Genomic DNA, 27,174 nt, shown 5'->3' with positions numbered 1-27,174 from the left:
GTTCACAATAGCAAAGACATGGAATCAGCCTAGGTGTCCATCAATGGTAGATTGGATAAAGATACCAGGGAATACTATGCAGCCATAAAAAATAATGAAATCATATCCTTTGCAGCAAAATAGATGGATGTAGCAGGAGGCCACTAGCTTAAACAAATTAACACAGGAACAGAAAACCAAATACCACATGTTCTCACTTATAAGTGGGAGCTCAACATTGAGTGCTCATGGTCATAAAGATGGGAACAGTAGACACTGGGGACTACTAGAGGAGAGAGGAGGGCAAAGGTTGAGAAACTGTTGGGTACTATGCTCATTACTTGGGTGATGGGATCATTTATATCCCAATCCTTAGCATCACATAATATACACATGGCAACTTGCACATGTACCCCCTGAATCCAAAATAAAAGTTGTAATTTAAAAAAAAAAAAGGGAAAAAAATAAAAACCATTCTTTTTATAAATTCTGCACCATGTCATTTGATATAGCTATACTGAAGTAATATCTGCCCAAATAAATATCCTTATTTTATAACTGAGATGTTTGTTGTTGTAATGAGCAATACAAACATTTTATATCTTTGTTTTAAAAACCTCATTAAATGCTTACTTAAAAAATGTTCTGTTTGGTTTGAGCTTATAACTTTGTGCTCATTCAAAGTTTTGTAGTTATTTCTGTCTACATTAGGGTTGCTAAGGGATGCTGAGATGTCAACGGTGTGTAAATAACAGAAGCTCTAGCTTCAAAAGGCAAGAAGATAATAATGAGAGGACTATTGATTGGAAAAGATAAAAGCCTTATGCTAACAAACACAGATGTACTATGTGTCTCTAATTTTGTCTGTTTTGGCTTCTCTCATGCAAAAAGTCAAGATGGTAAGAATATTTAGGAAGATAAGAGAGTTGGACTTTTCAAATAATTGTTTTAGCAGCAGGCTATAGAAGAAAGTAGTGGTAAATTGTTTTTCAACCCAACCACTAAACTGAAGCTGGAGCTACAAAGGTTGTTTAGTTTTGTACTTCTCAACTCCGCAGATAAGTCTGAGTTGTCCATACACTTCCAAAGATTTGGACTCTAAAGCAAGGACTCAGGTTCTTCAAAGGGAAATTGAAAAATAAGAAAGTTACATTATGTGTAGGTTTTTATTTCTTTGTCTGATACTGATGGTCCGTATGACAAAGAAGAAAGACTGTACAACTTGGCACTAGAAAGTCTGGCTTTCGGGTTTTACTCTTCCACTTAGTAGACATGTGAGTTTAGGTAAGATACTTTATTTTCTCCATGAGATAATTCTTTTTTGCATCACAGAATTGTTATGGAAGTCAAATGAAATGTTTGTGAAAATGTTTTTATAAATGATAAAGTTCATTATAAAAGTAAAGAATTAGGGCTGGGTGAGGTGGCTCATGCCTGTAATGAGCACTTTGGGAGGCCAAGTGGGGTGGATCATGAGGTCAAGAGATCAAGACCATCCTGGCCAACATGGTGAAACTCCATCTCTACTAAAAATACAAAAATTAGCTGGACGTAGTGGTGCATGCCTGTAATCCTAACTACTCGGGAGGCTGAGGCAGCATTGCTTGAACCTGGGAGGCAGAGGTTGCAGTGAGCCGAGATTGCGCCACTGCATTCCAGCCTGGGCAACAGAGCTAGACTCTGCCTCAAAAAAAAAAAAGTAAATAGTTTTATTTGCTTATGAATAATTATCTTTAGATAATTATTTTAATAAATAGTCGTAATTATACTCAAGTAACAATTAGCTAAAGATACATTTTGTCTCATGTTCACTCTGTCCATAAAAGCTTTGCGCTATGACCCATTGTCATACTAATCCCATGATCCACAACCCCATAGCCCTAGAATCAGGCTGTCACTGCAAGATATTTGAATTGCCTAAAAGTAGCTAGGAAGAAATAAAGTTGACCAGCAGTTGGATTTGTAACCCAATGGCAAGTTTGACAGGCCTTTTATTCTTAGGCCCAAGATTTACTTTCAGAGACTAAATTCTTTCTTATCAGAACTAAACCTGCAACCGGTTTGTGCTGCCTTCGTGTGACTACCAAGAGTCAGTTTATGTCATAGAGTACTTTGAGATTGAACTGATACCTTCCTTAAATTTTATATATACACATATAATTATGTAATATGTTATAAATTTACAATATTATGTATTACAATTATATTATTATATTTTAATACATATTATAAATATACATTATGCAATATTTAAAGTAAAATTATTTTGATATGCTGAGAAATATCTAAAAGAAACAAAATTGTAGCTATAATGTAATACTGTTCACTTCTTTAACAAATATATATTGAGTGTCTGTTATGTGCAACGCAGCATGCGCTAGGCATTGGGCACAGCAGTGAATCAAGCCTACCCTTAGAGACTCCACAGTGAGGGAAGAAGGCATTAAACAAATGATCACTTCATTAATTAGTTACAGCAGAGATTACTGCTATATGGGAAGAGACAAGGTGCTAAGAGAGTTTATGACAGGGACAGAATCAATGAGGATGTTGATATAAGAGTGACAGAGTCCAGTTGTAGCATTTATTTATTTATTTATTTATTTGTTTAATTGTTTATTCATTCAGTAAAACATTTTAATGAGGTATGATTGACATACAAAAAGCTGCACATACTTAATGTATCATAACTTGATGAGTTTGGAAATAAGCATATACCTATGAAACCACACCACAATCTCTGCCATAAACATATCCATCACCTCCAAAAGTTTCCTCACATCTTTATTATTTTTTCCATGATTAGGACATTTTACATAAGATCTGACCTCTTCACAAATTTTTAAGTACACTGTGAATTATTAGCCATAGCGACTATGCTGTATAGTTATCTCTAGAGCTTATTTATCTGGCATTGCTGAAACTTTATACCCTTTGATATCTCCTCATTTCCTCTTCTCCTCTGGCAATCGCCATTCTCCTTTCTGCTTCTATGAGTCTATTTTAGATTTTTCATATAAGTGTGATCATGTAGTATGTGTCCTTAGCATAATGGTCCTCAGGTTCATCCGTGTTGCCACAAGTGATAAGATTTTTCTTCTTTTTTTAAGGTTAAATGATATACCATTGTGTGTATGCCACATTTAAAAAAATTATTCATCTGTCAATGGACATTTAGGCTGCTTCATGTCTTGGCTATTGCAAATAATGCTGCAAGGAACAGCATTATCTAAATATGAGTTAAACTCTGGAAAGTGAATGCACATATTGCAAAACAGTTTCAAAAATAGCTTCCCCTTAGTTGTTATTGTGAGGTATTTGTCTTTTCAACATAGGTCTCCATTCAGTCTGCAATGTCTTAGGAATAAACCTAATCAAGGAAGGGAAATATTTTTACACTGAAAACTATAAAACACTGATAAAAGAAATGAAAACAGACACAAATAAATGAAAAGACATTTGACGTTCATTAACTGAAATTAATATTGTTAAAATGTCCATACTACCCAGAGGGATCTATAGATTCAATGCAGTCCCTAGTTAACTCCCAGTGGCATTTTTCAGAAAAATAGAAAAAACAATCCTAAAATTCATCCACAAAAGATCCCGAAGCAATTTTCAGCAGAAAGGACAAAGCTAGAGGCATCAAATGTGCTGATTTCAAACTATATTATGAGCCTACAGTAATCAAAGCAGTATAGCACTAGAATAGAAACAGACACATAGACAAATGGAACAGAATATAGAGACCAGAAATAAATCCACCTATAGGTGGTCATCTGACCTTGAACAAAGGTATGAAGAGTGCATGAGGGGGAAAGAATAGTCTCTTCAACAAATGGTGCTAGGAAAATTGGATATCTACATGCAAAAGAATGAAATTGGACCCTTATCTTACACCATCATACAAAAATCAAGTAAAAATGGTTTAAAGACTAAAACATAAAACTGGAAACCATAAAACTCCTAGAAGAAAACATTGGGGAATAAAAGCTCTTTCAAGGTCTTGGAAATAATTATCTTGGTTGGGACTTTTAAAAGGTGTCATTGGCAGCTGTGTGGAGAAAGGGTTGAAGTCAGCGATGTATGTGACAGAGAGTCCTATAAATGGAAGGGGTGTGGTCTGAATTAGTTTTTTTAAACTATTCTTCATCTCAATTTATTCACCCAAGTTATGTTCCAAAAACTCTAGTTAGAATGCTCCTGACTTTTTCTTTCTCAGGCTAACACTTGGTTTTAAATATTATTCTGCTCATTTGCTCATCCATACATATTTAAAATAAATTTATTTTAGTCATAAGCTTATGAAAAATAGGTCAAAATTAGCTTTCTAGTTTTCTTAATATGATGGAAAATGTGTGTGTGGCTTCTTAATTTTTTAATGAAATGAAGAAAAAAGAAAAATTATAGTGGTATATAGAATATAGAAAGTTTGATAAACCGTTCATTTTTCTTCAATTCAATAAAAAATATTTCTCTTTAGAAATGACTTTTCTCCTCGAAAATTCTAGATAAGCTGGAGAGCATTGAATTTAAATACAGTTTTCTCTTAGCAAATTCCACAGCAGTTTGTGGCTTTTACAAGAATTCGGAGTTATAATAATCTTAACTTCCTAACTTATAATGTATTCTTAGTAGCACTTAAAATAGAAAACCTCCCAAATTCTTATTTCTTTACACCCAACATTTAAGATTCTCTATGATCTTTCTTGACCTGACTCCACATTACTTAAGACTTCAAATTCTTTGAATAACTCTGGCTTTCTTTTGCAGATTCATCAACAGAGGATTCTCAGGCATGAGAATTTATTTTTCTGTAACAACTGAGGCCTGTGGTTATATATTATGTTTAAAGCTTTTTGAAATGGTAGTCCAAAGCTTTGTTTTCAAGTGTGGCCCATGGACTAGCAGCATCAGCATCACTTGGAAGTTTGTATAAAATGCAGAACCCAGAATCTCAGTCCCCACTCAAAACCTGCTGAATTTGCCTTCTAACAAGAACCACCCCAGGTGATTCCTATACTTCCATCAATCCCCTTCCCACTGCAATCCGATCATCGCTTTCACTTCTTTTAATACTCCTGTATCTGTACTTAGCAAGCTTACCAGTGTCTTTTTATACAATGTGCTACATTGGAAACCAAAGTATATTTGAACAAGACTTTGAAATGAAAAACCCGTTTCTCTCCATGTTTGTGTACATCAATTCATGGTGAGAGTGCTCATTGTTAGTTGGTGCCACCAATGCTTTCTTCTCTCCAGGTGTGCTATGCACAATGATCTTGCTCAGTGTTGACTATTATCTTCATCTCATAACGCTCTTCAACTATGCCTTCATATTGTCACTTCTGATTGTCCTTCTGTCTCTCTGGCTGCTCTTTCTCAGTTTCCTGAAGCTAACCTTTCTCTAGCTGCCCATCTAATGGCAGGTGTCTCTGTCCTGAGCTCTCTTCTCACTTCACGTAATTGGCATGATACCCCTCTTGGCAATATCAGCCATTCCCATTACTTCATTCATCATTCCTATGTTCAACAAATATGTATGGAGGCCTACACTGGTGCTGGGGGTTCTGCTTGGAGATTGATGTATAGACGCATGGGACAGACAGTTCCACTTGAGTGCATATGTGCTACGACATAACCAGTGCATGCTCTGGGAGCACAAAGGAGGGACAGTGTTATGTGGGAGTCTGGTAAGGCATCTGGAAGAAATCATTAGATTGTTTCATATTTGGGCTTTTTTCTCCCTTGAATGTTTCACAGGCTTTTTATATTCAGTGAAGTGTAACAACAACTATAACAAGCTCCTACAAATCTATTTTTCATTCTCTATCAACTATTGTTTCACTCATGATTGGCTAGATTCTGTTATGTAACAAGAGATCCTCCAATTCTAGTGATTTACAAGCAACAAAAGTTAATTTATTACAATACTACATGTTCTTTGCAAGATGGCAGGGAGCCTGTTCTCATTGAGGTCCTTCAGGGACCAAACTGATGAACTAGCCACCATCTCAAACCTTAGTGGTGATTGTGCCAGAGTTCTGAAGGCTCTTATGTCAGCAATTAAATGCTTCTGCATAGAAGCAACACTTTTTAGTTTTGCTTATAGCCTTGAACTTGAAGCAAGGCCTCACTCAAGATGCCAGAGAATGCAGTGCTTAACATGTGTCCCAGTAAAAGGATAGAGAATTGGAAATATTTGATGAACAGCACTAATGATATGACACCAACTCAGATGGGAATATCTTCATTTACTACATTATTCAAACCAGAGACCTTGCAGGGACCTTTCTCTCATGTTCACATGATTTTGCATCTTTGAATCTTTCTCCCAATGTTTCCTTTGTCCTTAGGGTTTTTGTGTTGGCTAAGGCCTTACTCTTTGCTCACTTGGATGACTATAATAGCCTTCTAACTATCCTCTAGACTTTTAAACATCACCCTGCTGCCAAAGTGATCATTCTAATATGTTTTACCCTATTTAAGACCCTTCTAAAATTTTCCATCACAAGGTAAGTTCCAAGCCTTTTACAAGACCTATCCTTTACATCTAGTGTCTCTTCCCTTTCCAGCCTTTTCTCTTACCAGGCTCCTGTGTGCTAGCCATGTTTTTAAATTACTTGTTGCTGGGCCTTTTCATATTTTTCCCTTTGCTTTATCTAGAAAATGTTTCACTCCCTGTTGCCATGCACCCCCCTTCCCCACAAATACTTTGCTTAAACGTAGAAAATCCCTAATCATCTTTTAAGATTCACATTTAGAATACTCTTCTCTAAACAGGCTTTCCTGACTTATTCAAATGGAATGAGGATTCTCTCTACTCTTTGCTACCAGATCGTCCTATGTGTATCATTCTCAAAGCGCTTGTAGCATAGTTTATATCAATATGTTTTAGATTGCATGCCTATCTCCCTCAACTAATCTATAAACATCTTGATAGTAAGGATCTCAACTAATCTATAAACATCTTGATAGTAAGGACGTCTTACTAAATGTTGTGTTCTCAGCTGAGTTAAGTATGAAGTTCTTGGCACATAGAAGATGCAAAGTAAATTTGTTTTGCATGGCTAAAGATACAAAGCTAAGATATTAATTTTAAAATCACATCATAGGAAGATAAATTCTACAAGCACATAATGGTTGATTTTTAAGACCTGTATATTTTGTCCAGAATGAAGTGTGTGTGGGCACGTGTATATGTCTATTTGTCATGTCCCAACTCAAATCTTGGACAAGTTAATTCGCTCTCATAAACTTCAGTTTCCATCTCTCTAAAACTGTGTCAAAACGATTAATAATATTATCTGTTTTATAGGATTATTGGAAGGTTAACTCATTTGATGCCTATAATGAGGGCATTTAAGCAAGGTGCTTGTATTAATTTCCTATTGCTCCAGGAACAAATTATCACATACTTGGTAGCTTAAAAAGACAGCACAAATTTATTATCTTAGAGTAAAAGTCAGAAGTTCAAAATAGGTCTTGTTGGGCAAAATTTAGGTGTTCCTTCTGCAGACTCTTAAGGGACAATCTATTTTCTTACTTTTTCTGGCTTCTAGGGCTTCCTGCATTCTTTGGATTGTGGCTCCTTCCATCTTCAAAACAAGCAATGGTCTACTGAGCTTTTCTCACAGTTCATGACCCTGACACATACTCTCTTATCTCCCTCTTCTGCTTATAAAGAACCTTTTTGATTGCATTGGGCTCACCTGAATAATCCAGGATAGTCCCTTCATCTCAAAATTCTTACTTTAAACACATCTGCAACTTCCCTTTCACCATGTGAAGTATGTAAAGCTGCATATTCACAGGTTCTAGTAATTGGGATGTGGCATCTCTGGGGGAGCATTATTCTGCCCACCACAGTGCTCAATGTCTTCATTACAAGGAATCAGTAAAGTCTGACACTTAGCATTAGAATTATACACTATTTCTTAAATATCATCAAATTGTTGTTTTGGCTATAGAGCTGAAACACTTTTGAGCCAGACAATCTCAATACAATGTGACTCTCTATTAATAATTTAGCATGAAAAAGGCATAGTTCTCTCCAAATGTGGGCTAAGTGATTCACTTCTGAAAATTAGTCATTTTGTGACACTGGGATCCACTTATAGTAAAAGGAAATTGACATTTACCTAAAATTACCTTAGCAGCCCTAAGGAAGACAGTTTTTTTGTCATTACCATCAATGTGTAGTAATGACTAACGGTTACGGAGAATTTAGTGCCGAGAGCCATTCAAAGTGTTTATATAGGTACTGACTGATCTGATCCCAATGTTGTAGGACTTTCTCCTTAGTTCAGTTAAAATCTGGGTTCTTATTACACAGCCATGAAACATTAGGCTCATAGACACTTTGAAGGGTGAGAAAAATGAAATTTATTGAGCGAGAAGGGAAAAAAAAGGGAAACAGGGACTCTCAGCAAAGTGAGAGTCCTGCTAGCTGGTTTCCTGCCTCACAAATTGAGTCTCAGGTACAATCCCGAAACGGGAGAGGCCAGGCTCCTCCTCCTTGCAGACAGTGTGAACCTCCTGAGGCTCCTGAGTGCACATGGCCCGTCAGAGGTTCTGCGGGGGAACCACTTTTACTTGGCTGTCTCACCACAGCCAGCCTCATGAGGAGGTATTTTATTTTTCCTTCTTTTATGGCAATTGAGACTGTCTAAAGTTTCAGGGCATGTGGTAGAGACGGGATTTAAACTCAGGTGGTCAGGCTGTAGAACCTGTACTTTTAACCATAGCACAATAAGCACAGAAATGTAGAAAAGAATGGTGCAATATTAGAAAAATAATTACTCTACTTTGGGCTAATAGCTCCTAGCATTTTTATAGCTCATCATGGTACAGGTTGAAAGCATTTAGTTTTATTGAGTCTAATTCTTGTGCTTAAAAAAAATGCATAGTAGACAACCAGCTGTGTTGGGAGTTGCTCAGCTTCCAGAGATACTTGAAAACAAATTGTCCAGTGAGTTCAGGCTTTTAAAGACATGTCCTTCAAGTTTATTCTCTCTCTCTCTTTTTCTCCCCCCAAAATATAAAAACATTAACTACAGTAACTCTCATACATTATCTTTGTATTCTGCCAAAGTGCTTTCAATAAACAGAGTTTAAAAGCAAGGAAGCTGCCTTTTTAAAAGTAAGTTTTTATCCAAGTCAGTGTTTTCTTAAAAATGTCAATGTTTCAGAGGACTTCTTAGGATAAACAGATGTTACAAACACTTTATTTTGAATTTTTTTTTTTTTTGAGACAGAGTTTCACTCTCGTTGCCCAGGCTGGAGTGCAATGGCGCGATCTCGGCTCACTGCAACCTCCGCCTCCAGGGTTCAAGCCATTCTTCTGCCCCAGCCTCCCTAGTAGCTGAGATTACAGGTGCCTGCCACCACACTCCGCTAATTTTTTTTTTTGTATTTTTAGTTCAAACTCCTGACCTCGGGTGATTAACTCACCTCAGCCTCCCAAAGTGCTGGGATTACAGGTGTGAGTCATGGTGCCTGGTCCTACAGGTGTGAGCCATGGCGCCCAGCCAGATGTTATGAACACTTTAAACGCTGCTTGGCTAAAATGATAAAGGAAAAGTTAAAATGATAAAGGAAAGATTATTAATATAGCTAATTATTACCAAAAAAGTTAGGAACAATTGTTGAAATGTTTTATATGACAGGGAACTCATTTTAAGGAAATTATTCCAGGGTACAAATGTGAGCAATTGGCATTTGCTCAAAGTATGTTGACAGAACTGGATGCTTACTCATAGGTTCAGGAGATAAATAAATCAACTTAATGGGCCTATATGTTCATTACAACCACATTAGCATAAATACCACCTTATGTAAAAAAATCTCTTTATGCCAAAAATAAGCAAGGAAGAGAGCAATTAAGAAATGGGTATAAATAAAATGATAAGTAATTGGTTAGTAAACTCTCTGTATGGATGAAATACATTTCCTATAGTAGTTAAGCCTACCACATACATTTGATTAGGACAAATTCCAAATCATTTTTGAAAATCAATAGCAATTAAATGAATTCCTTCATTCACCTACTGCATTTGACTTTTAGTCATGATCACACTGATGGTTTGGAGAGCATGTTACCTGCAATATGTGGTTGTGATTTAGCTTTTATGCTTCAATGTTTTATTTAGAATCTTTTGGCAGATGAAGCTATTGACCTCAGTTAGCTAGAAACAGCTGCTTTTCTATTTTTATTTGTAGTTAATGATTTCCAAGTGTCAAGCATATGTAGAGAAATTTTTTCCATAGACTGATATTAAACATTTTATTTATATATTTTTTATTTTTAATGGTCCTTGGGACTATTTAGAAAAGTGAGAGCCAGTTGGAGCATTCGCTGTAAATGCTTTCAGAAAAGAAAATCTCCCTTTGGTATTTCTATGGATGAGTCACTATCACATTCATTTATTTTCGTGGCATGCTCAAGTACAGTGCGATATTCCGGAAACACAATCTGCTGTCTGTTTTGACTGAGTTAAAAATACATGATCTCTGTCAAAGTTTTAAATTGTTCCTTCCTAAAGAAAAAGCAAGGTAGTTTTCAATAATCTTAGGTTTGGTTCTTTGTTTTGTGAATGAATGGATACCCTGAGAAAGTGGTCAGTTGATAATCTTAGTTTGAAGAGTATGGAAAACCAAACATTGTGTGTTCTCACTCATAAGTGGGAGCTAAGCTATGAGGATACAAAGGCATAAGAATGACACAATGAACTCTGGGGACTCGGGGGAAGGTACGGAAGGGGGTGAGGGATAAAAGATTTACAAGTTGGGTGCAGTGTACACTGCTTGTGGCATGTGCTAAACTTCGCATGGTGCATGGGTGCACCAAAGTCACCGCTAAAGAACTTACGTAACCAAACACCACCTGTTCCCCAATAACCTATGGAAGTAAATTTTTTAAAATGAGTATTTCTTATTTGATATAATTACATTTTTATTTTCTGGTTGAAGATGAAGATAATTTAGTTTCTTCTTTTAGTTTGTGCTGTAACTAGAGGGTTTTTTTTTTGTTGTTCCTATGATAGAAGTTTTGGTAAATGTACGAGCCCTCTTTTCTATTTGTGTGTTATGCATAGTTTACTGACAATTAGTGCAAAATGTGGGAAAATATAAAGCTGAAGGCAAGCCCCATAGTGTCCTTTGATGATGGATACAGAGATAGGTAGAGCACATGTCTTGGGTCCTGAGTAGCATACAATGACCAGTGAGATTAAGAAACGGAGCAAGCAGGAGGAGAATGCTGTAAGATTCACCACATTTTGTTTGTGATGAGTCTCAGGTAAGGTAGAATTGCCCTAAATTCTTGAAGTGCCAGGAAACCTTGATAGGAGACTCAGTTTCTAAACCATAAGCTCTTGAGGAAGTCATGTTTCCTCACAGGGCTGTGTGATTCGTGGTGGAAGAGAAACTCTCGGTTTTGTGATTGTTGACCCCAAGAAGGAGGTCGTTGCTGTGGCTTTCATCTTTGTCTTTGTGTTTACCTGGTTAGAATGACATGGGAAAGTAGCTCTAGAGTTTTCTTAATGTTTTTTAAAAATAGATGCTTCTAGTAATGTTTCAAAAATATGCACTTTTTTTTTGTCTTTCAGGAACATTACAAAAAGCCTATTTTAAATCAAATGGGAGTGAACCTTTGGTCACTGATGGTGAAGTACAAGGGTCCGATATTATTCTTATAAATACAGTTTATAACCAGAGCACTTTGGTGTCTACTGCACATCCCGACCAGCACATTCCAGCCTGGACTACGGATGCTTCTCTCCCAGAGGACCAAAGTCACAGGAATACAAGTAAGTCCAAAGGTGACGCATGCTAGAGGCTTTTAATGTTCCACAGGTAGGTTTTAAAGTTTGGCAACCAGTGCTTTCAATCACAATCACGTGTCAGTCACACAGGAAAATCTCCACTCAGTTTGAAACAGTGGAATCCAAACTGTCTCTTTTGGGTTGGAGAAATAGAATCATCCTGCTTTTCCTCAAACACTGGCAAACATATACTGTGATAGCTACAAGTCAACTTAATCCTTCTTTTCCTGGCTCAAAATAAAAATAAATACACTGTCTTAGATCTAATATTTGATATCCCTTTGTTACCCGGTAAGCCTACCCTAGTGCCCTATTCTTAAACATGAAATGCCGTCAACCCAGATGTTCAGGTAGGAACTGAGTAAGAAATGAAAATGTATCAATGCCATTCAATATTTCTGAGGTCTGAAAATTTATGCTTCTTGCCCTAATATAGTGGTATTGATTTTGTAGTGGTTCATCTGTGAAAGTTTGTGCTTCAGTTTTGAAGTTTTAAGTTGCTTATTTTGAGACAGTTGATAAGTAAGTTAACTCACTGACTGTCATTGGTCCCTTGCAGGAGGACCAATTCAATAACAGGATGCTGAGTGATTTAATGGGAGCTATTCCCCTATTTACTTTTGAGCTGTTCATGTGTTCTTTTTTCTTCTTGCGTCCCTCTTCACCTTCTATTATTGGCTGTAAAATTTATTTTACATGTAGGTGAATGACAAAAAAAATCACACCTTGAGAAAAATGGCGTGTGCCAAACTCTTCTGCATGAGGGCAAAGGGAAGGATTTGTTGGTTATTCTAGAAGAAGAGCTGGGAGAGAGAAAAGACAGAAAGCGTGGACATGGGTCATGATGAGATGGTGAGAGCTGGCAGATGACATGCTCTGGAATGTGACTCTACCTTTTGATAAAGTTACTACTACCCTTCCAGAATACTCGGTGGGAGTGGATTTGTGTGGAAAATTCCAAGAGGCTTAGCTCTGATACAACCAATGCTAATAAAAAATAATCAGAGCACAGTACAGCCACTGCCAGAATTTTCTTCATAGTTGTTTTGCCTCTTCATTTCTACTGTGTAAAACAAGGTTATGTGATTGAAAATTACACAAAGCCCATCCACCCATGATCATTTTCTTGTTTGTTTCTCTCCCTTTCACAAAAACCCACAAAGGGATATCACATCTTAAGCTATCACAGTATATGTTTGCCAGTTCTTGAGGAAAAGCGGGATGATTCTATTTCTCCAACCCAAAAGAGACAGTTTGGATTCCACTGTTTCACAGAGCACCTATAGGTATTAACTGTTTTTGTGCTTAGTGTTTGCCAGTGATTCAAATGGATTTGGATTCATTATCTGACAGCATTTTTGTAAACCAGAATTATGACAAGTTAAATTTATTTTCCTCATGGTTTTAATTGTGAGGTTTTATTTTTTAGTCATGTCTTAAGCACTTCATTATTCTTATTATTATTATGACAAACTGTTTTTCATCAGAGGTACAGAGTAATTTAAACAAAGACTCAGTCAAGTTAATATGGTTACAATTACAGTAATTGTTATTTTCTTTTACTGAGTACATTTGTCTTTATTTTGAATGTTCCGTTATTAAAGATTCAAACAGGATTGATGAGAAGCATGTGCAGTTGTTTCTCAGATTGGAAGTTTCATAGGAGTCTGACTCATTTGTTTTCCTGTGGCTGGAACATTGCTTGTGAATATGAGCATAAATTGACATGTAGAGGAAATCCAGGTGAAATTAGAATGGTTAAATGGAGAAAGGCTGAAACCCTTGCCTATGTGTCATTTTACGTTGTTAATGTACTTGACAGTTAGCATTAGTCTTTACTGTCTGGCCACAAAGACTTTCAGTATACTGTCAGTGTCAACTAAAATTATTTATTGCAAGAAATTTAATAGCTTTCTGCACATTCCAGTAATAGCACAAGCCTGTGATTATAGAACTTTGAGGGTTTTAAGGGCATGTTTGAATATTTTTCTCTGTGATCATTACAATTAACTGATGAAATACACCAGACAGGTAATAGCATACACCACTTTTCAAGGTGTGAAATTGAGGCTTAGAGGAATTAGTTGATGTATTCAGTATCACTTGCCTAATAACTAGTAGACATGAAATTTGGATTCAGATCTTAGAACTCCAAGATCAGTGCTCTTTCAAGTTTTTCATCATCATTTAATCTTACTGTTTTCTCTGCAGTAGGATTATTAAACAAATTTTAAGTTCTACAGGAGAAGAAAGAGTAGACTTTTTTTTTGTTGTTGTTTTTATTGCTGTATAGCCCGTGTGTAATAAAATATTTGTTGAATGAATAGATGAACTGTAGTCATTTTAAATTTTAATATATGATGTATCACTTTTGTTAAAAGTGTCTGATCACACTTCTACCACTTGATATTTATTTCACCAATTTTACTTAAAGTATCATTTACTGTCTTAGATTTGTATTAACACCTAGCAGAGAGTTTACTTTTATCCTCCTCTTTTATTATTATTCTCAAATTAAGATGTTATTTTCAATTCCTGGCATATGTAAAAGCTACTTAAATATACTTCAGTCCAAAATACAATGGCCAGACATTCTATTCTACCCAAATATCCTGGGTAAGAAAAGTATCAAGAGATAGTCTTTCCCTAAGACATTCTTCTTGGGGGTCCTCAATGTCATGCCAAGACATAGAATCCTGCATTTCATAAAGCTTTAACCAGAATACCCCCCATATTACACTGTGTAGCATAGCTAGGCTTTGTGAACATGAAATAAGCTTTATGTGATTTCTGGTACTTCTGGAGTTATGTTAGTTACATTTTGAAAACAAATTATAACGTGAAAAAGGAGAAGGGCCATACTTAATGGTCATACTGTGTTTCAGCGAGGAATTTTTCTAGGTTGAATTCTATATCTGGGTTTTTATTTTCACCATTTTGTCCTTATGTATTTTATAACTATTTAAATATATATTTAACTTTAAGGAAAGGGAAAAACTCTTTTGCCAACCAAGACATTTTGGGTTAAAGATAATATGGAACATGAAAAAATAACCTAGTAACTCTGATCAGGAGTTAAAATGACGAGAGTTAATTGATGTGCTGAAATCTTAAAGCGTTCTGTTCTCTTATCACATCTTTGATAATTAGATCCTAAATCTTCTATTTCAGATGAAAATGCATTATCCCTCTCATGTACTTTTCTAAATAACTGCTTTTTTGAGACATACTTCACATACCATAAAATTCATTCTTTCAGTGTGTACATTCAGCAGTTTTCAAATATATCACAGTGTTGTATAACCAGCACCACTATCTGATTTTAGAATATTCTCATCGTTGCAAAAAAAATGTCATACTTCCTGCCCCCTACTTCCCCTTTCCATCAGCTCCTGGCCAAAACTGATCTATTTTCAATCTCTATGGATTTTCTTATTTTAAAACTTCATAAAAAGCATCATACAATATGTGGTCTTTTGTATTGGCTTCTTTTATTTGCATGATGTTTTCAGAATGCATCCATGATATAGCATGTGTCAAGTACTTTGTTTCTTTTTAGTGCTCAATAATATTCCATTGTATGGCTCTATCACATTTTCTTTATCCAGTCATCCACTGATGGAAATCTGTGTTGCTTATACATTTCTTTTTAGCTATTATCAATAATGCTTCTATGAATATTCATGTACAAGATTTTGTGTGGAAATGTTTCCAGTTCTCTTGGGTTTATACCCAGAAGTGAAATTGTGTTATTTCCTGTTCCCTCACTTATCTTCAGTCTAGTTGTTCTATCCATTACTGAAAGTGGGGTATTCAAGTCCCCAACTATTATTACAGAACCGTCTATTTCTTTTCTTTTCCTTTTTTTTTTCTTTTGAGATGGAGTCTTGCTCTGTCACCCAGGCTGGAGTGCAGTGCATGATCTCGGTTCACTGCAATGTTTGCCTCCTGGGTTCAGGTGATTCTCCTGTCTCAGTCTCCCAAGTACTTGGGATTGCAAGTGTACACCACCATGCCTGGCTAATTTTTGTATTTTTAGTAGAGATAGGGTTTTGCCACATTGGCCACGGTGGTATCAAACTCCTGACTTAAGTGATCTGACCACCTTGGCCTCCTAAAATGCTGAGATTACAGGTATGAGCCACCACGCCCAGTCTACTTCTTCTTTCAGTTTCATCAAATTTTTGCTTCAGATATTTTGATTGTCTGTTATTAGGTGTGTAAATGTTTACAATTGTTATATCTTCTTGCTATATTGAACTTTTTATTAATATACAATGTCCTTCTTTATTTCTTCTATCTGTTTTTGATTTAAAGCCTATTTTGTTGATACAGGTTCTCCTTAACTTATTATGGAGTTATATCATAATAAACCCATTGTAAGTTGAAAATATTGTAATTCAAAAATACATTTAATACATTGAACATTGTAGCTTAGCTTTGCCTTCACCTTAAATATGATCAGAACATTTACATTAACCTACAAGGGGGCAAATCATCTACTACAAAACCTATTTTAGGGGCCGGGCGCGGTGGCTCAAGCCTGTAATCCCAGCACTTTGGGAGGCCGAGGCGGGTGGATCACGAGGTCAAGAGATTGAGACCATCCTGGTCAACATGGTGAAACCCGTCTCTACTAAAAATACAAAAAATTAGCTGGGCATGGTGGCACGTGCCTGTAATCCCAGCTACTCAGGAGGTTGAGGCAGGAGAATTGCCTGAACCCAGGAGGCGGAGGTTGTGGTGAGCTGAGATCGTGCCATTGCACTCCAGCCTGAGTAACAACAGTGAAACTCCGTCTCAAAAAAAACATAAAATAAAAATCTATTTTATAATAAAGTATTCAACAGCTCATGTATTATAATGTATTATAATAAAGTATTCAACAGCTCATGTATTTTATTGTATACCTTACTGAAAGTGAAAAACAGGATGGTTATATGAGTACTCAAAATATAGTTTCTATTAAATATGTGTCACTATTGCACAATTGTAAAGTTGAAAAATTATAAAAGTCAAACCATCATAAGTGAGCCATCCCACTATCTTCTTTTGGTTACTATTTGTAGGGAATATTTTTATCCATCCTTTCACTTTCAACCTATTTGTCTTTGAATTTAAAGTGAGTCTGTGGTAGACAGCATATAGGTGGATGATGGGTTTTTAATCCATTATGCCAATCTCTGTCCTTCGATTGGAAAAATTTAATCCATTAATATTTAAAGTAATTACTGATGACAGACCTGTTTCTGTCATTTTGTTATTTGTGTTTCATCTATTATTTTTTGTATAACTTCTAGCTTTTTTTCATCCCTCATTTCATGGATTACTGACTTCTTTTGTGTTTAGTCAATTTTTAAAAATATCAAAACATTTAAATTCCTTTCTCATTTCCTTTGATATATATATTTATATTCTATAACTATTTTCTTTATGGTAACCATTGGAATCACATTTAACATCCTAAAGTTATAGCACTCTAATTTGAATTTATACCAGTTTAACTTCAATAACAAACAAAAACTCTGTTGCTTTAACTGCTCTGTCCCACCTCTGAAACTTTCAAACATTCAATAGAATCCAGAGTTCCAAAAGAGTTAGTCATATCAGACAGATTCTGCCAATGCAATTGTTGTCTAGGTGTGGAGACAGATTGCTGGTGCTTCCTATTCCACCATCTTTCCAGATGCTCTCTAGTAAAAAAAGTTTAACTTAGACATTTTTTCCCCCAGTGTTATCACTGCTTTTATGCAGGAGTAGATTTTTGGAGGATCTTACTTCGCCATTCTGGGAGTATTTCCTGCTCCTCAACTATTTTTACCTTACGTATTCACTCTATTGCTTCTTTTTCATTTCCTCCAATATGGGGAGTTGATTTTTCTCTTTTATATAATGTGTGAATATGATTGTGTTATATATATTATTTGTAATTGAAGTTTTTGTTTCCCATGTTTGCATAAATTCCTTCATTTTTTCTCCTTTCTTCTGCCTAAGAAGAACCTAACAACAGCCAAATGTGGATGATTTTATAGTTTTTTCTATCCTTTTACAATCTCATATAAACATTTATACATACATATACATGGGATAATATACACATAGAGGATTTGGGTCATTGTTTTTATTACTTTTTTACATAATATCTTTCCCATGCAAGAATAATTCAAGTTAATATCTCCAAAGCAATGGCTTAATTTCTAATATATTGTTATATGACTAAATAGTATTCCATGTTATCATTATACCATAATTTATTTCAACCATTTCACCAATAATGGGAATTCACTTTATATCTAGTTTGTTCTGCCCTCAATGAACTGCATAGTCTTTTTTCTGAGAAAAAAATGATGTGGATCATTACCATGATGCTGTCTAAATAGCAGTGATTTATTTACACTGATAACTAGACATGGACCAAAGTGCCCTTAGCTCATACCCAAAAGCTACTGAGTGTAGAAAGCTTATGCACCAATTCTAAACCCTTAGGTTATTCTTTCTTCTTAGTTTTATGTGTTTAACATGAGATGTTTTCATTAGCTTTAACATGAGATCTACAAGAATATGCAGCTGGCTGGGCACGGTGGCTCACATCTGTAAGCCTAGCACTTTGGGAGGCCAAGGCAGGTGGATCACCTGAGGTCAAGGGTTCAGGACCAGCCGGGCCAATGTGGTGAAACCCCGTCTCTACTAAAAATACAAAAATTAGCTGGATGTGGTGGCATGCACCTGTAATCCCAGCTACTCGGGAGGCTGAGGCAGGAGAATCGCTTGAACCTGGGGGGCAGAGGTTGCAGTGAGCCGAGATCACGCCACTGCACTCCAGCTTGGGTGAAAGAGCAAAACTCCATCTCAAAAAAAAAAAAAAAAAAAAAAAAAAAAAAGAAAGAAAGAAAGAAAAGAATATGCAGCTAAGATTATAGTAGGTCTTGGAGTTTTTACCTGGATTACTGGTCATCAGGCAACTATCCCAGAGGAGAGTTTGAGAAAGGGAGTCCAATTAGACATCTGAAATCTGATTTCAGATGTCTAATTGTTCTCTCAACATTTTCAAATCCTATCAAGAATGGAACCTTGGATGTCTTTATTATATTGTTTAAAAGTCAGTTCTGCTACCCTTCTAGTGATCTACCAACCTCTGCAGATTACTGACTGTAGGTGACTGTGCAGTTTGGAGTGAGAATCTGTGCTTATATGTGTACATGTGGCTGGGTGAGTGGTTTAGATGTGCTCAAGAATTGTATCATTAGCATTCCTCTGTTGAGTTTTTGCACAGTATTTCTCCATCTCAGATCTGAGGGACCTCAAGACGTATTCTGGTAGATCCAAGAATTCAGATTCTCTAAGAGTTCTTTAATTGTATGCCTTCATTTCAATGAAAATTAATTAATATGTAAACTTACTCTTGATCACCTGGACAAGCACCTTATAATAAGTACTGCTCTGGAATTTTGGTGCCCATATGAGTTTCTATTTATGACTATGTTTCTGCTAAGCTATACTGCTTAGACATTTGCTGGCTATCAAGAAAGAAACAGAAGCAGTCATCATGATAGTCTTCTCAATTGGAGAACAAACAAAGTACTGGCGTGCTGTATAAGGAAGGGACACCTTTGTAATAGTTCAAATAGAGAAAAGTGGCCGTAGACTCCCTCAGCCTGGATACAGGGTAGCATAACCTTCCCAAATACAAAACTTGTGCCACAGCTGTCAGCACCACATTCAGGGTGTTAAAGCAAAGCAGTGTTAATATTCATTAATTAACATAATTAATTTAAATCTTATTCATTTTGTTGTTTTGTTTTTATTTAATTTATACAAAGTAATTTTAATTTAATACTTTCCTTAGGTATATAGACAAAACAATTTATGTATAATTTTATATATGCTTTCAAAACTTTCTTTCTGTTAAAAAGCCTATGCAGTTCTTCAGCTTGAGAAATATTGCTTTAGGGTACCTAGGTTCTAGCTGTCTGTGTCACATTCCCTGAAAAACCAGTGATGCTCTAGGACAGAGCTTCTTCTTTTTTTTTTTTTTTTTTCTCAAGGGCTCCTTTGGCAATCTGATGAAGCTGATAGATATCTTCTCTGAACGTTTTGGTGCATAAAATAAATTGCACAGAATTAAAAGGAAGGCAATTATAGTGAAATGCAGTTACCAAGATATTAGAAATGTAAATTAATGATATAATAATATATGTGTTTATTAACATATTAAATTATGATATTTAGCCATAGATCAATAACCATATATATATATTTTTTGAGACAGAGTCTCACTCTGTTGCCCAGGCTGGAGTGCAATGGCACAATCCCAGCTCACTGCAACCTTTGCCTCCTGGGTTCAAGTGATTCTCCTGCCTCGGCCTCCTGAGTAGCTGAGACTACAGGTGTGTGCCGCCACGCCCGGCTAATTTTTGTATTTTTAGTAGAGTTGGGGTTTCACCATGTTGGCCAGGCTGGTTTCAAACTTCTGACTTTGATTGATCTGCCCGCCTCAGCCTCCCATTACAGGGGTGAGCCACCATGAGGCCTGTAACCATAATTTTATAATAGGGACGAGCATAAATAATATCTTGAAATGTTTGTAACAAGTCTTTATTGATGCAAATATCTATGATTTCTAAGTTTTTTCTATAGTTGTTGCCTACATTTGTAATTTAACTATACTAAGTTTCAGTTGGGTGTTATCGGAAATAGAGATGTTCTTTTTTTCCCATACAAGTTCATAGACAGCCTAAATTTTATGTAAGGGCCATTATGGGTTCCTGCTCTACAGGAAAAAAAGTATTTTGTTGGTACCTCGGAGAGTCTGAGGTCTGCCTAAGCTGCTTCACAAGGTCTTAGTGATATTCCAAAAGTCACTGTAGTCATGACCCCTACAGACTATTCCCATGTGCTCTGCTGGACACTAGTGTTAGACCCCATTGTTCAAGTCCAGTTGTTTCTCTCCTCTATATATTAAATCACATCCTTTATGCTTAAAGAACAATTATGAGATTCAGATATGGGCTTCTGGCTAACAGCAACATCTAAGCAAGAATGAGTGAAGCATTTAAATAAGAGTTGCATATTTGTTTGGTTGTTAGCATTCTAGTAAAGACTTGCACAATTCAAGAGAGAGAAAGGAAGCTCGAATGTAAGAATGGACTCTCTTTTTCTCTTTTCCCTGATCTCCTTCCCTTCCTCCTCATTCCATCTTTAGATGATTCTTTCCCTAGGATATACTGAGTTCCTCCCAGAAAGAGCAAACTCAGTCATCTGCAGAACTAGGTTTCTGAAAGCAGTAACGGAACAGCGACTGTTTCACTCTCCGTTGGGTACAGTCCTAGATCTCCTTTCTCAAAGATTTCTTGGCAAGGCTCCTGACCCTCTCTCCTAAATGAATCCCACAATATCCCCCAGGTGACAAATGACCCCAAAGCTTATATGTTTATGTCATATTAATACATACAGCAAGTGAGAGTCAGAGTTAAACAGTCACATCAAAAAGGGTTGTGGCTCAAATTTTTTCTCTCTAGGTTTATTATTACAGTTTCCTCTTTAGGAAGTACAGCCCAATACCTTGATTCACATAGAGAAAAAAAGAAAAATAAACAAAATAGTAGCATGTTAAATAGTAGCTTTGCAAAACAATCCTGGTCAAACACAATGACAAATGATCTTTTAAAAGTCAAAACAAAAACAAAAAAACAAAAAACCCCAAACTGTAACTTACTTTTTTCTTTGGTTCTGAAAGTAAATTGGCACTGTATGTAATCTTTTGCCAGAATTATTCAATTTGTTGACTGTTTCAGGTTTTTGGTCTTTGTACAATTTTGTGTTAAGAGTAAAAAAACCACCAGTGGGAATCTGTTTGCTATTACTTGTGCCTTTGGAAAATATGCCTTTTCAATTGTAGCTGAAATGAGTAGGGTAATGAGTTTTCCAAACCAAAAGCTTTACATCTGTTCAATTTGATGCAATCCACTCCTTGTGTTTCAGTGTTAACACATTTTATCTTCTATTTTGCTGCTCTGAATCATTAATCTAATATTCACATGTGGTGTTCGAATTTTTTTTTTCGAGACAGAGTCTTCCTCTGTTGCCCAGGCTGGAGTACAGTAGGGTGATCTTGGCTCACTGTAACCTCTGCCTCCTGGGTTCAAGTGATTCTTCTGTCTCAGCCTCCCGAGTAGCTGGGATTACAGGCACCTGCCACCATGCCCAGCTAATTTTTGTATTTTTAGTAGATACAGGGTTTCGCCATGTTGGCCAGGCTGATCTTGAACTCCTGAAGTCAGGTGATCCACCCACCGTGGCCTCCCAAAGTGCTGGGATTACAGACGTGAGCCACTGCACCTGGCCGGTGTTTGAATTAATAAGACTTATAGTATAGTACTTGTTTATAATTATATTAAGCTGTGTGAACCCATTCTGATGCTTGTGAACTTTTCTAAATTTATGAGATGTCTCAAATTTTGGAGAATCTAGGTTAATATTCTGTGAAGCACCATTTATTAATCAGCACCTATTTATTGGATGTCATGCTCTGGGTTTTGGCTATACGGACTATAAAGATGGATAAGACAGAAGTCCTGTCCCCAAGCAGCCAATTATCTACTAACTGCCTTGCAACATGAACATATTCTTAACAACTCGAGAAATAAAGTGAGCAATTCTATAAGAGAGGTTCAGAAAGCAAACGTGATCGATTTCAATTCTTTTTATTTTTCTAAAAGATAATATTGAATATTGCTAATTCATACCATTTTAATTCTATAATAAATACATCTCTTTTTTTTCTAAAATTCATTAAGTTTTCTTTACAATGACAAGAATATATTTTAATTTAAAGGTCTATCCTGGAGCTTCCATTTTTAAATAGATTAAACTGCTTCATTAAAAAATTTAATAATTATCTTGAATCGATCGAACAGAGCCTTTTGTTTTCAATTTTGTCTATAGAGTATGGGAAGGCCAACATTGCTGTTGCAGGTGTTAACAGGAGTATCATCACCTCAGGAAGTGGGAGATATAAAAGTTTGTAATTTTGTCCTTGGAATTGCCTCCAAATTCCTCCATTGTTTATTGAGTAATCAAGCTCAGAGAGTTAGTTTTGTTGTGGTTATATGTTTATAGATGTGCACTCAACATAATCCTCTAGAATGTACATTTCAGGAGACTGATTTATGATGTCCTTATGGCTGTTAAGCCAGAGTAACTATGTTACCATATAATGTCTCCTTTAAAGTTAATTAAAAATTTTTGAAATGAATAATATAGGAGGTTCCTGTGGGAAAGAAATGAAGACCTGGCAGGGTATGGCGGCTCACGCCTGTAATCCTAGCACTTTGGGAGGCTGAGGTGGGTGGATTGCTTGAGTTCAGGAGTTCGAGACCAACCTGGGCAACATGGCAAAACCCCGTCTCTACAAAAAATACAAATAGCAAATAGCCAGGCGTGGTGACAAGTGCCTGTAGCCCCAGCTACTCGGGAGGCTGAGCTGGGAGAAGCACTTGAGCCTGGGGGTTGAAGTTGAAGTGAGCCGAGATCCTACCTTTGCACTCTAGCCTGGGCAACAGAGTGAGACCTTGATTCAAAAAAAAAAAAAAAAAAAAAACAGAAAAAAAACACAAAAGACAAAATCCCAAATCCATAGAAATGGAGACCTTAAATCTAAAGTTTTTTTCTAGAGTTTCTCTAGCTTATTCTAGAGTTTGGGTATTGGTCAAATGGCCATATCACGGCCAATCATGAGAAGCAGTGAAGCAGATAATGCCTGGGGATGCATCAAACGCCATCAACCTCCCAGTGGAGTTGACCCTACAGGTGCCAACCATATCTTTTCCAGGCAGTCCTTGGGACTCTGGAGGGGTCCTATCAGTAGCAATCACTTCTACAGCTTTTACTGTTCTAGGTACAGCTGTAAGTGGTTTACATATGAAGATTTTGTTAATCCTTACAATAACCCAATGTAGTAGTGCTATTATTAGTCTCATTTCATTGAAGAAATACACATATACAGAGGGTAAATAATTTATTTATGGTTGCTCAGCTGGTGGGTGGTAGAGCCAGGGTTTGAACCCAAGTAGTCTAGCTTCAGAGTCTATGCTTAATTTTTCCATAATGAACAAACAGAACAACATGAACAGTCATTGAAAAAGGCACGTGTCATCAGGATGCAAGATGGCTGACTAGACTCAGCTAGGAGGGACATCTGCCACTGAGGGGCTGGTGTCACACTCTAAGTGGATCTTCAGAAAGAAGGCATAGAGAAAGGACAGAGGTAGGATACAGATACTGGACTGAGGTTGAGGAAGCTGAGAACCCTGCACTTGGCTACTGCACACCTGGACTTGTTCCTGACCCCCAGTGACTCCTGGAAAAGGGGTCAGTTGAACAGGTACGGAGTGACCTACTTTTGCCACGGATCTCTGAAATCCTGGCATCAGGAGACCCCATGACTCCTATAGACACTTGAGCTGCCACAGAGAGCTGCTTAGAGAAGTGATGAGGCAGGACTTCAGCCTATGTGGAGCCCAGAGGGTTTGGTGTGGGAACATCTGCAGGGGAACATGGCCTGGTATGTCCATCCTCCAAGGATCTTGTGCTTCCCTAGGAGACTCTAGCCTTAAGGGAACCATCAGACATGAATAGAACAGGGAAACCTATGAGATGGGTCCAGTCTGATCTGAGCACCCTTCTGTTTGCTAGCCTCTCGCGAGCCCCCAGCCTGGCCATGCCTGCTTGCAGTGCAGCCTTGGATGCCCAGTGAATCTCCTGGGGCAGCATCATATCTCCTGTACTGTTGGATGGTGCCTGACCACTCCAGCAGGGTGGCCCTTGCCTATACCAACCAGACCACTTGTACCCTCCCCCCACCGCAGCCTTCTTGATGCTAATTTTCTCTAATGGACTCATCCATGGCCAGCCCCCATCACCTTGCTGGTGCACATGTGCTCAGGCAGACCTCTTCTCCCATTCCTCAGCCTGGGTGTGGGTGCATGTGCACCCTACTGTGCCATTGCTACTGCTGTGAGTGCAGCTCCCACCTGCTGCTACACTGCTGCCCTGCCATGGCCAGAATGAACACATGCATGGACACCAGTGGTCTGCCCAGCCGTCCTGCACTGCCTGTAGTATTGGCAAGAATGGTGGGCATGGAGGTTGTCAGCCTTGCATTGGCCAGTGCCCCACCCCCAATGCTGACACTGCTGAGAGAGCAAATGTGCATGTGGACCCCAGCAGCCCCTGCTGCCACTGATGCTAGCATGGAGGCTGGCAGCTTCAGGCCCACCAGTATCATTTATTGAATAGAGAATCCTTTCCTCATTGTTTGTTTTTGTCAGGTTTGTTGAAGATCACACAGTTGTAGGTGTGCGGTCTTATTTCTGGGTTCTCTATTCTGTTCCATTGGTCAATGTGGCTCTTTTTGTAACAGTACCATACTGTTCTGGTTATTGTAGCCCTGCAGTATAGTTTGAAGTTGGGTAACATGATGCCTCCAGCTTTGTTCTTTTTGCTTAGGACTGCCTTGGCTGGTCTGCCTCTTTTTTGGTTCTATATGAATTTTAAAATTGTTTTTTCTAGTTCTGTGAAGAATCTCAGTGGTAATTTAATCAACTCAGGCATAACATTGAATCTCTAAATTGCTTTGGGCAGTGTAGCCATTTTAATGAAATTGATTCTTCCTATCCACGAGCATGGAATATTTTTTCCATTTGTTTGTGTCATTTCTGATTTCTTTGAGCAGTGTTTTGTAGCTTTCCTTATAGAGATCTTCTACCTCCCTAGTTAGCTGTATTCCTAGGTATTTTATTATTTTTATGGGAATTGTGAATGGGAGTACATTCCTGATTTGGCTCTAAACTTGACTGTTATTAGTGTATAGAAATTCTAGTTATTTGTGCACATTGATTTTGTATCCTGAGACTTTGCTTAAGTTATTTATCACTTAAGAAGTTTTTGAATTGAGACTGTGGGGTTTTCTAGATACAAAATCATGTCATCTACAAACAGGAATAATTTGACTTCCTCTCTTCCTATTTGGATGGCCCTTGTTTCTTTTCCTTAACTGATTGCCATAGCCAAGACTTCTAATATTATGTTGACTAAGAGTGGTGAGAGAAAGTATCCTTGTCTTGTGCCAGATTTTAAAGGGAATGCTTTCAGATTTTGCCTATTTAGTACAATATTGGCTGTGGGTTTCCATATATAGCTCTTATTATTTTGAGGTATGTTTCTTCAATACCTAGTTTATTGAGAGTATTTAACATGAAGGGATGTTGAATTTTATCAAATGCTTTTTCTGTATCTATTTAGATAATCATGTGGTTTTGGTCTTTATTTCTGTTTGTGTGATAATCATATTTATTGATTTGTGTATGTTGAGCCAATCTTGCATCCCAGGAATAAAGCCTATTTGATCGTGGTGGATAAGTTTTTTTATGTGATGCTCTATTCAATTTGATATTATTTTGTTGAGGATTTTTGCATCAATGTTCATCAAGGATATTGGCCTGAAGTTTTCTTTTTGTGTTTTGTTTCTGCCAAGATTTGGTATCAGTATGATGCTGGCCTCATAGAGTGAGTTAGGGAAAAATCTCTCCTCAATTTTTTGGAAGAGTTTTAATAGAAATGTTACCAGCTCTTCTTTGTACATGTTGCAGAATTCAGGTGTGAATCCACCTGGGCTTTTAATGGTTGGTTGGCTATTTATTACTGCCTCAATTTCAGAGCTTATTATTGGTCTGTTCAGGGATTCAGTTTCTTCCTGGTTCAGTCTTGGAAGGGTGTATATATCCAGGGATTTATCCATTTCTTCCAGATTTTTCTAGTTTATGTGCATAAAGGTGTTCATAATATTCTCTGATGATTGGTTGTATTTCTGGGTGGGGGGGTCAATGGCAATATTCCCTCTGTCACTGCTGATAGTGTTTATTGGAATGTTTACTCTTTTCTTCTTTATTAGTCTAGCTAGTGATTTATGTATTTTATTAATTTTTTCAAAAAACTAGCTCCCAGATTTGTTGATCTTTTGAATGGTTTTTTGTGTCTCCATCTCCTTCATTTCAGTTCTGATTTTGGTTATTTCTTGTCTTCTACTAGCTTTGGAATTTGGTTTTTTTTTTTTTTGAGACGGAATTTCGCTCGTTACCCAGGCTGGAGTGCAATGGCGCGATCTCGGCTCACCGCAACCTCCGCCTCCTGGGTTCAGGCAATTCTCCTGCCTCAGCCTCCTGAGTAGCTGGGATTACAGGCACGCGCCACCATGCCCAGCTAGTTTTTTTTTTGTATTAGTAGAGATGGGGTTTCACCATGTTGACCAGGATGGTCTCGATCTCTTGACCTCGTGATCCACCCGCCTCGGCCTCCCAAAGTGCTGGGATTA

At 37.1% G+C, this 27,174-nt stretch overlaps 1 protein-coding gene across 7 annotated transcripts in view; it reads left to right on the top strand.

Annotated features, from left to right (window-relative positions):
- CORIN (corin, serine peptidase) overlaps positions 1-27,174 on the top strand; it is a 289,036-nt gene that overhangs the window by 44,814 nt on the left and 217,048 nt on the right. For all 7 annotated transcript variants that reach the window (XR_010338930.1, XM_064366854.1, XM_064366846.1 and 4 more), the window contains one exon: positions 11,589-11,789. Coding sequence is in view for 6 of the 7 variants with exons in the window: in XM_064366854.1 (XP_064222924.1) it covers positions 11,589-11,789 (201 nt within the window). In the remaining variant the exon portion in view is untranslated. The remainder of the gene's footprint in view (positions 1-11,588; positions 11,790-27,174) is intronic.

This window comes from Aotus nancymaae, unplaced genomic scaffold (genome assembly GCF_030222135.1).
Source record: "Aotus nancymaae isolate 86718 unplaced genomic scaffold, 86718_ANA_hifiasm-v0.15.2.pri h1tg000006l, whole genome shotgun sequence".
Classification (NCBI taxonomy): domain Eukaryota; kingdom Metazoa; phylum Chordata; class Mammalia; order Primates; family Aotidae; genus Aotus; species Aotus nancymaae.
The sequence above is the reverse complement of the archived record's forward strand: the minus strand, read 5'-3'. Positions and strand labels throughout refer to the sequence as shown.